Raw genomic sequence first — 10,525 nt, 5'->3', positions numbered from 1 at the left:
ACAGCGCAACAACATTAAATAAAATAATGAAATAGAATAAAGACATATTGATAAATGGTAATGTGCCATCAAGAGTGATCGAAAACTAATAAATTATATATCGTAAGACAATGATCACTCCTCTGAGCCTTTCTTGTTCTTCATATTTAGTCTTTCATCAGGGTTGATATATGACCAGTTGGTTCTAATAAGGGATTAGTAATAGCATTATAGGTATTTCTCAAGGGCAATGAGAGGCGAGTGAAGGACATCAGTGTGATTGCCCTTTAAATTTTCCGAAATATCAGTTATCGGGACTATGAGTTCGAAGTAATAATGTACGGATTTACAGACTTTCATTCTGGGCCTAGTTTCCAGGACATACTTATTTGTTGAAACTATAGTAACCGTTAGGAATTTCGAACAATGTGTGTTTACAGAATTTTCCCGAAACAGGAAAATACTATCGTTTACGTTAAAGTTGACCTTAGTAAAATCCTGTCGAAGAGTGCTGACGAATTATTCGCATAATAGGTAATGTAATTCAATAATATCGAAAGCAAAATGATACGCTTAGAGTCACTATGTAGCCGTCAATCTAATAATTTACGATTCATCACCATATGGAGTTCATGAATATGAAGTCACCATGGGAGCTTCATTAACATATGCAGCCGCTAAAATGTACGAAAACATTTTCTTCATCTAGCATCTAATTATGGCTGAACTACTTTGCAGTAATAATTACGCGGCGTTTGGCGTCTATGGGGAGATAAATTGGCTGCGTCAAGGGATGTAACATTGGTTTTTATTACGTAATATATATGGCCATTTTATTCAAGCATCGTGCCCCCTCTGCCCCCAATTTTGAAAGAAATTTTGCAGATAGTACTAGCAATCATTGCCCTTTCTCTGGTTTGTTTACTTATTCTTCTGATCTGTACGTTGACGCACATAGACACTCATAGCGTAGACGCGAGCTAAAACGCGCCATCTAGAGAAAAAGGAGGAGTATCGTCTGGGCAGTTCCTCTTTGTGCTTCTTTTCTTTCTAGTGTTGCACAGTGATTCGGGAGAAAGGCGAGTTCATTCAGAGGTTGTTTTTTAAGACTCCGCTAGAGAGTAACACCGCTTGTTAAAAAAGATAGATTGCAGGCATTCCCGTTTGTCTCCTGTGTACCCCGCCATCTTTTTTTTGTTCAACTCTAATGTTTGCTACCGCTGCCTGTTCCACGACAGCAGCTTCTGCAGGTGCTGTCCTACACTGCATAATTTTCCTATGTCCGTAATCTGCCTTAGCCTGCCTCCCCACCTGCTCAAGTAAGGCTCGCAGCAATCTCCTAATGCCAAGCATCGGCCCTGCGCTGTCGCCTCATCGACCAGCATCGTTGTGAACATCTCGAGGATTGCCGATTGGCTGACCTGGTTCGTTTTTTTTGCAACTTTTTTGTGCCAACAGCTGACAACACCAGCAAAATACAGTCTTCACCTAAATGGAGCGCAAAGCAACTTAGTAGTGGGTACGCTGTGTCAGCCGCAGTACGGTTGACATGACGCGGTAATGTAACACAGTGGGTAATGTAGGACCCTGCAGTCACATGGCCTGTTTTACTTTAGGCATTCTCCGTAATCTCTCCTTGGGTGAGTGGCTGAGCGTAGCTACCCGGTACTGACCTTTGTACGCAAAGACCCTGACTACTTCAATTATGGATACAGCTGGTGCGGTATGAATTGTAGATTTGGTGGGGATCAGACAGTGAGCACTTGTCTCAATAGATATAATGAAAAAAAGTAAAATGTGGGTATACGTAAATCCGCTAGACTGACCAAACCATATCTTGAAAAAGCTGAAGATCTACGAATTAATAAGCAGAGTTCGTCAATAATTTCTTACACTTTTTTCAGGGAAGGTAACGAAAAAGAATGTACTGGCTCTATTGTTATTTGTTTCTTTCTGTAAGTTTAGCCTTGTTGCGCATACTTAAGTTGTTAACACTTAAGTTGCGCAGGTCGGCTTTCGTCCTCATCGAATGAGTGGTTATGAGCTAGCGGCCGTCTTTCTTCGTTTCCAACTTGTGTCTGACGTTCTATTTCATCTCACTGACGTAATGCCCGCTTCGAGGATGTATCAGCTCACCTCTCGGAGGAAACACTGGCCTGTGACACTAACCGAGCACCATCGCTGTAAGGTACGACCCGTCAGGGTTCATCACAGCAGAGACTCTAGCCCTGTGTTAGTCACGCAGTTATCCGTTTTAGTCCTCCGCAAGACCGGAGCTTCCAGCATAATGAGATCATTCGTTCTTATTTACTTACTACTTTCTTATTTTTTTACTTGACCATTCGATTACTGGTCGCGCAACCGTCCTTACCGGGGATTGTACCGCTGTTACAATAGTATTATGGGAGACTCAGTGGAAGCACTAGATGTTGGTATAAAAAGGCCAGCGTTTACACTCGAACAGTTCTACCTTTAAGGCCCAGGAATGGGCTAAGGCGAGGTCTCTTGAGGCTCTCCTCGCCTTAGCCGGCTGGCCTACTCGACTGAAGTTCTGTCGACCTGCTTGGTCTAATCTATGTGGTGTGAGTTGTTGCTACAAAAGTCTGCGGCGTTACACCCTTCTCCTTCGCAGCGGGTTTACGCGGATAGCCAGCTCTTGACGCTTGTGTTTCAACTCCAGCCACAACTCAAGCATCAGCAGATTCTACTTTGCAAATTTTGCTGTACAGCTTACCTATATAAAAAATTACGTCTCAATACCTTTAGAAGCTGCACAATAGAATCCGATCGGCTATAGATAAGTCCGCGCCAAACTTGCTCCGCAGGTAGACATTTGAAGACAGGATGTACCCTGGGCCGTTCGGTAAAACGACGGTAACACGAGCGAGTAAGGTGTATATCTGTGTCGGTTTCTTTCTCGAGTACAAAGTTCTGTGCGACCGCACGTCGTAAAGGATCTTTACGACAATGTGCAGTTATCGACTATTACACATTAGTGTCAGTAGTAAAGGAATTAGTTTATATAATAGAAATAACACTAATAGCAATAAGATTTGGTGAAACTTAAGAAATATTCATTTCTTTTCCATAGCAGATATTGTCACGAAAGCTACCTAGACGAAGATCAGAAGCGCCGTATCCTGAAGACTTCCCTTAAGCATAACTTTATTTCTATCTCTTTCCTACACAACTACTATTCGCTATTCGGCCTCTTTGCGTACATCCCGTTGTGCATTTTTAGTACACAAATAGGTTCGACCTGTTTGCGCTATAGGTTTGCAGCCATTTTGCAGAGTCCTAATTGGCGGGGTTAGCCGCTTTGCTCCAACTCATCTGCCTCTGTATAGGCAGGCCACACAAAAGGCTTCGCGAATTTAGCGCTACTCTAAATTCGACTTTTTTTCCGACGATAACGGAGCGGGGGAGCAGAGTCCAGTCGACTAAAAGCGGTGGAAGAAAGCAAACCCCAGAGTCGTCCAGGTTGACGAACTGTTTACTGTTAGCCATCTCTGGGTAATGGCTGGGTAGTGAAAACTAGTATTTAACTAGAGTCTTCAGGTCCAAGTCGGCTCCACAGGCGAAAGGCGAATTTTGCAGCAGCAGCAGCAGCAACCGAAGGGTACTGAAGGGTGGAAATTGAGTTGCTCAGCGGTGCAGTACTATCGAGTCGCCAGACGAGGCGATCGAGTAGACTACTAGCTATGAGGCCTGTTTGACTTTCTTGGCCATTGCTTCTATTGCCGGCACAGCTACTGCTGCTATCATAAGGGAGAGTAGCTAGACTTACCCAGTCAACAATCAGGAACTGCATTACGCAACCACGGGTACCCCTTTTATCCCCCGGCGCGCGACCCATGCAGCTGATTCTATTCTTTATCTCTCTTGGCAACGGCGGTGTTTGGCTACTAGCCGATAGCTCGTCTGCAATCCACAAGGTGTACTCTGGCTATTTCATCTCGTTCACTGTCGGCTACCATCTGTAGAGGCCAATGGCTAAAAGGGTCTTGCTTCTGACCTACAAATGTTGACACGACGCGTTGGAAGCGTGGGCGGATAGTGAAGTGGCTTCAAGTGAGTGACCGGTATGCGGCTGCGAGGTCTGCGCGTCGCAGATAACAGAACCGGACTCACTCGTAACAATGCAACGGAACGCAATAGAGGCAATGTAGAGGAGCTAACAAAGGTTGCGGATGGCCTGCAAGCAAAGAACAGGCCCTTACAGGCAGCTGATGGCCCTGTGAACCGTCGGGGCCAAATTCTGTGCAAGTTTTTGTTTTTTCGCCGACAGCGACGTTATTTTAGCTCCAGCAGTGCCGCGAACGGTGCTGCTAACGAGCAGAATACATCGAGAATAATCAAAGCTAATACTGTTCGACGAGGCTCACAGATGGATAGCTTGGATCATTCGGCTAAAAATATTTCTGGCGTCGTACGCGGCCCGCTTTACGGTAGAGAGAGGGCGCGTCGCTGTTCATGTAGCTGGTTGTTTCGATGCTGGTCAGGTTTTTTTCGTAAGCTCGGCAAAGTTTGTTCGTGTTCTTGCCGTGAGTGTGGTGTATAAGTTCGAAACTGTGAAATGACTATACGACATTTTTTAAATTCGTATTTTACAGTTTGTCCGTTATGAAAATGCGTTGTTCAGTATATAGTTGCCGTCGTCCAAGTTGCATAAAGTTAGGCTGTAAGAAAGAACTAACGTTCGTGATGAACGGTTCAAAAGCAACCCAATAGCTAGGTTCATCATACTCGTGATGGTTAACAGCTGGATAACATTAGTATATTATTAGCGGTTTTCATATCGTTCCTTTTTTCTTTTTTTTTTTTTCTACTTCAACCTATTTTACAGGTAGACGTCGTCAATATGCAGATGCTTTTGGACAAGACTCTTCGTATAGCTCTGCTATATCTCCTGGTATATTACGAACAATTGCAAGGTATGTTAATTACTAGGTACTAACCGTCAATGCTCACTCTGGACGGCAGGTTCTTGTAGTGCGAGCTAATATATACTGGAATTGACGAGACTTTTCGCTATTAAAGCGTGATTCTCAACAAGCAGACAATTCTCCAGAAGCGACATTACCTTTGTGGTTATCAAATTTTATCTGACTGCAGTATAACGCGCAAGTAGAATGTGGCATGACGACCCCTAGACCCAGATACACTCGGTGGTCTTCGGAGCAAAATTAACATTCCAAGTGAATTTGTGCAGAAAATAATTCAACCAATTTCTTAACGCTGACGTGTTTTGTTCTGCAGTTATCAGTTAAAAGTCCAAGGCGCACCTACAAGTTCCCTTTCTTACGCCGCTTCTAAAGGTTTGCCAAGCCAAAGGGGTGGTCTCGTCATTATCGAACCACTCGACAATTTTTACTTCTCTTACGAAACCTCAGTAGAAGGGCCGCACCTTGAAAACGAGTGCCATCTTCGCCGCAAATGCAAAGTTTGTACACGCGTGTTCCGCGAAACGCGAGAATCGACCGTACCGTACGAATGTCCGGAGCGGTGTCTTTTCTTTGCTGAAAGCACGAAGCTACCAGTTCTCGTACGTAATATATAGCCTATTTTACTTCGAGTGGGCCAACATTAACCGGAAGAAAGCTGGTCTAAACCGACTAAGTAGGCCGTCAAGGATACACCGAATAAAAATGCCGAATGTCGCAAACGCCCGACGTCTGGTCATGGTATCAAAAATTGATATCATGCAAGACGAGTCGATCTATGAAGATGAAACGCGTGGGGAAGACGGCTGTAAGAGATAATCAAAAAGTATATTCTACGTAAGTATGTGTAACTGAAGTGCATGTGGCTAGCGTACAATGGGGGCTCACAAAGACCACACTTGACATTTCGTAGCAGTGAGACAGTATGATAACAAGTTGGCGGTTTACAGTTGATGGCCGTGGGCGAGGTAGACACGGCGGTTAATCGCATGGAGCCGTCACTTCGCTCATAGACACAAGGAACGGGAACGCTTGCATTGCACGGGCGCAAAATGTTTTCTCTCGGAACTAGAAGATTTTAGGGAAAATTAGTGCGATGCGTTAGCAAAAGGTCATTCTAATCCATGGTATACCCGCGTCCCGTTTAGCCCCCAATCTGCTGACATTACTATTCGTCGTGCTACCATCACTAATCTCGCAGCAGGCAGAATTGCTCCATTGTTATATCACCCGTTCAGCGGACTGATAACTGTGCGGGCTGACGCCGGACGAAGTCTACATAGCGCTCACGACCGTCCATTTCCCAACTATTTGCCGTACCGCAGGAATACCCAGTGACAAAAACCAAAGTCAGTGATTCTCGTAGTACGCCAGGTGCCGTTTTCAGGCCGGGAATGTTTGACCTTCATCATCTTTCGCAGAGCTTCTTCTTGTTTCCCTTTTCGACCGCTCCAGCACGATGCTGGCCGTTATCCGTTTAGAAGCTAGCAATTCCTCGCCTCGTTTGTCCGCTCACATGAAGCGTATGCTCCCCTAGCTGGTTCAGCTCCTACCTTCACTGCCCGCTCAAGTAAGCGATTGGTCGGTAGCGCTAGCTGTCAGCTAACGGTTCGCGCCACTGGCTCAACGTACCAGTGCTCATGAGTGCGTAGCACGAACGCGTGATGCTAGAAGGCGTTGATCTGCTTCGGCCACATTTGCGAGTCGATAGAGTGACGATAAATTCTTATCTAATCCCATGACAGGAGAGTTAGGCTTGCTAGCTCGCATCAATTTTTGACAGCGTCGCTTCTGAGGTTTTTGTACGCTAGCCTCAGGACAATAATGCAGCGGTATAGAAGGGGCGTCGAAGATAGGCACGTAGGCACTTTAAATGTTAGATGCAGCCTGTCTCAGGAACTTGTCGGTTGATAAACACAATATAAAGCTGGGACTTGAGCTGCGTCGGTTGCTTTGTTATTGGTTGCTTTAGTCGACGATAGGCGAGCGACTAAAATTTAGCGAACATAAGCCGCGAACGCATGTAGCCGGCTGCTGCTCTGCGAAGGTCTGAACGCTGTCACGGAAATCCGGCCCGATACGGGCATCGACAATGAAACCAGTTCACGGCTGCAGCCCGATCGAATATGGATCGTGTAGTATCTTCTTTTATCGGGATATACTTGTATGGTACGGAATGTATGGTAAGCCAATACAAGGTCTGAAAAAAGTATTCAACGAGATATACGCGAATTCTGCCGGTGGTAGTTTTACTAGCCCACACTTTGCTACGCGATGACACTGCCGTACTGCATTTTGTGCGCACCGTATTTGTAGTTGTAGTTGGGGCTATCTGTCCCGTTAACAGAGCTTGAGCTGAACTTAGTCTAATTCGACTCTGGCGAAATCTCGTAACTCTTACTTCATTTAATTTCAGTAAATTACCATGTGTCACAGAAATTGGCCTACCTATTGCGATAACTTCCGAAACATTTTCCCGAAATGGCTAACTGCGAACAATTTTAAGTTAGACGGCATAGAAAGGAGCGACAATCGAGCTTTTGAACAACGGCAAACAAGAATAAAATAACAACAAGTTTTCTCACTCAAGACTCTGTGTAAGGAAGGAGTGCGAAAATATAACCGAACTACGTGTTGATACTGCCGTAGTGGTAGTAGGCTTGAAATCCAAAAAGACAACGGGATCTTGCCTATGCCCCTTGCACTTTGGTAAAACAACGGAAAAATAGGGGCTGTAATAGCGGAAGCGGCTTCACTTGTGCACCCTGAACGGGCTTGGCAATGTAGGTGACTCCATTATGTATATTATAAATAGATGCGGTGGTCCTACAATAGCGAATACCATAGTCATCAACTAACGGTGCTTTGTGTGTAGTCACTACGCCGACCAGATCAATGTAGTGGGGTTGAAGAAGAGCTAGGATTTATAAGGGAAAAGGCTGGATAAAGGTGGTGGCGGTACAAGAAACTGGAGCCGGTCGCCAATTTTGCTGCTGCTGCTGCTGCTGTTACTGTTTTTCAGCCGGGGCAGTCGTTCAGATAGACGATCAAGACCGACCGGTTGCTTCCGCTGGTACTTCCGTTGGTTTACTATGTAACAGGATAAAGTAAGACCGAAGAGAAGTTGCACAGAGGCCGTGGTCCTGTTTGTGGTACGAGAATAAGTGGATCGGACCACAAACAGATAGTGGTGAATTCGAGCAGAACGCCGTCACACTTACGGGTACTGAGAACATTGATTCAGCAAGGACTGCCGAGACAGGGAGTACTGCTAGTTGGCTGCTTGGTCTCATGGGATCTAAAGCGAGGATCGACTTTGCTGTTTCCGGCGCTTTTCTGCACGTTCGGCATCGTATGGCCCGTTTGTGCCTTGTGATTGCCGGCCTACTCCACGTCGATAGTTCACAACTCGGTCCTGTCAAAAGAAACTGGAAGATTCTATTCTATACGAAGTTGTTAAAAAGACGGCGAGAGGAACGCAACAGTGGGTGTGGTGTGTGCAAATGGAGACTTCAAAATAGTACAGTAGCACGATGGCAGGGTTGCGCCGCTGGTTTCCGATGTGTCCATTGAGCTGTTGGTTATTATATCGACAAATTCGGAAGAAAGTCGAAAGCGACAAGGAAAGACGAACAGAATAAGGCGCGCCGGGAAAAAGAACAGCACGATAAGGACCAGAAGTTTTAGCTGTCTTATACTTTTAGGGACGTGGCAGTGCTCCTCCATTGTACACCTTCAGGGTATCGCTACATGATAGAGCACGGCGACCAGCAACGGAGTGAGTTTGTCAAGCGGTCGCAGTCACAACGTAGAAGCTGACTCCTCAATTGCGCACTACGAGTGTTGCTAAGCGATCGGACGCGAAGAAAAGACTTCTGCCGTACAAGCACGCAGCCAAAAGTGCACGCCGAACGCGTGTAGTATCCTGCGTGCACGTTTGCCTGTGTGCTACATCACGCGCGAGTTACATCATTACGTCATAGTTGCGTGGTTTTTCAGAATTGCGTCTTCATACAGTAAGTCTAGCTTAGCTAGCCTATGCAGTGAATTTATAAGCAGGATAACAATGAGCTTTCAAGGAAAATGGGGTCTTTTTCTAGCATAATGCCTAAGACCATACGCTATGTAATATAGGGCGTTTCAAAGTTGATGGCTCCGTTATGATTAGGGATTCTTATGTAAATGAGGTCATTTTGGTCATATGCGTTTCTAGATGTAAATTGACCCGTGGTGGAAACGACGGGATTTCACGCCTGGAGCGTATAAAGAATGTTATTTCGACTTAACCGATAGAGCGCTATGGTTGCTATGCCACAGTCTACTGCTTACGTCTTTGTTTTCCCATTGCCAATCGCAAATACAGGCCGGTAATTGACATCGAGGACCTTCGAGCTCTTCTACAGCTATTTATGTGAGAGACGACTATTTTCGATATTCAAAACAGCATAAGCTTCAGCGAAACGAGAAATGTTTGTCTTTATTAATATAAGCGTTGGATTCTTTCGCTTTGCTAATACGCATCCTTGGTAGAGAGGACATAGTTCATGGCCTGCCTAAGTTGGCTTATGTCAACCTTGTGTATAAGGACAATTAATTTACGTGTTAATTTGTTTGGAATCAAAAAAATCCTAGCGTTTCAGTTTTCATATGCATCTGCAAGTTTTTGTTGCTCAAAACTGAGCGATACATCATAAGAAAGCTTCACTTAATGCGTCTTTAATAGAAAACATATTAACCTTGGAGGTGAAGTTGCAACTTTTGCTTTTACTGGCTTCTACCTTTTTTTTTTATCAAGCTCAGAGTGGCCGAAATCACCAAGGCTGGCAAAATTCCGCAAGTGGCTTACTCATATAAAATAGCACGCTTGCTCTCCCTGTTTTAGGGCAGCAACGAACTCATAACAATACATAAGGGCTTAAAAAGATATGTATAGGGACTGCTTTGCCGAGTTCAGTTGAATATCGGAGGAATTGGCATCAGCCAACGTAGATGGCCTATGGCATAATATCGGTCGGATGCATGCGAAACTTCGATATATATCCAGTCGAATATTTCACCCAACTATATTAACCAACCAAGTGTCATATATAGGCGGTTAACTCGCAAGCCAGCAGTATTCATATCACCTAAACCGCTACGAAAAGCTTGTCTGGTACCAATTCTTCCTAACCTTTATAAAGAAGGACGTCATACATTATTAACGATCTTGGTGTCTTGCTTGGGTTTGTCAAGGATTTTGTGTGTAATATACGCTTCGTCCCGATCAGCAAAAAGGAGTACATGTAAACACGATATCTATTAGAGTGGACTCGCTTTGCTTTTTCGTTGACAGGATCCAGCATTTTACAGCCACTCTCTCTACGCTTACATAGCTGTATTTATTCATACATTCAAAGTATACTTTATTTCCTAGAATTCAACAGATGGTTTTGGCACAAACTTCCAGTGCGCTGTGTAGGCTTTCAACTCTTTTCGTGCGCTCACCGAGTGACTTTCCGAGCCGATTGACAGTGGGCACAACTTAAGCCTTTCGAAACTATCGTGTGTTCGCATCAACGGACCGACACGTCACCTCCCGTCGCCTTGAAATGCTGTAGTAATAC

At 44.9% G+C, this 10,525-nt stretch overlaps 1 protein-coding gene across 3 annotated transcripts; it reads left to right on the top strand.

The window, feature by feature from the left end:
- The first annotated feature begins 3,288 nt into the window (after positions 1 to 3,288).
- LOC147752481 (uncharacterized) lies at positions 3,289 to 9,390 on the top strand. Of its 3 annotated transcripts, none has more exons than XM_086971464.1 (4): positions 3,289 to 4,523; positions 4,826 to 4,913; positions 5,239 to 5,759; positions 9,136 to 9,390. In XM_086971464.1, the coding sequence occupies exons 1-3, from the start codon at positions 4,064 to 4,066 to the stop codon at positions 5,537 to 5,539; spliced, it is 849 nt and encodes a 282-aa protein (XP_086827590.1). In that variant the 5' UTR covers positions 3,289 to 4,063; the 3' UTR covers positions 5,540 to 5,759; positions 9,136 to 9,390. The 3 variants fall into 3 exon arrangements, with proteins under 3 accessions (XP_086827590.1, XP_086827591.1, XP_086827592.1); XM_086971465.1 differs by lacking the exon at positions 9,136 to 9,390 and adding an exon at positions 7,339 to 7,698; XM_086971466.1 differs by lacking the exon at positions 5,239 to 5,759.
- The last annotated feature ends 1,135 nt before the right edge of the window (positions 9,391 to 10,525 follow it).

This window comes from Varroa jacobsoni, unplaced genomic scaffold (assembly GCF_002532875.2).
Source record: "Varroa jacobsoni isolate VJ856 unplaced genomic scaffold, vjacob_1.0 scaffold_1229, whole genome shotgun sequence".
NCBI lineage: Eukaryota > Metazoa > Arthropoda > Arachnida > Mesostigmata > Varroidae > Varroa > Varroa jacobsoni.
Note: the sequence above shows the minus strand (reverse complement) of the source record. Positions and strands in the feature narration are given on the sequence as shown.

What these genes read in the sequence shown, in the direction of transcription:
- LOC147752481 (XM_086971464.1), top strand. Translation starts at nt 4,064, where the DNA reads ATGCGGCTGCGAGGTCTGCGCGTCGCAGATAACAGAACCGGACTCACT. An exon ending in AGTTTGTTCGTGTTCTTGCC is followed by an intron (nt 4,524 to 4,825) that starts GTGAGTGTGGTG and finishes CCTATTTTACAG; the next exon opens with GTAGACGTCGTCAATATGCA. An exon ending in ATATTACGAACAATTGCAAG is followed by an intron (nt 4,914 to 5,238) that starts GTATGTTAATTA and finishes TTTGTTCTGCAG; the next exon opens with TTATCAGTTAAAAGTCCAAG.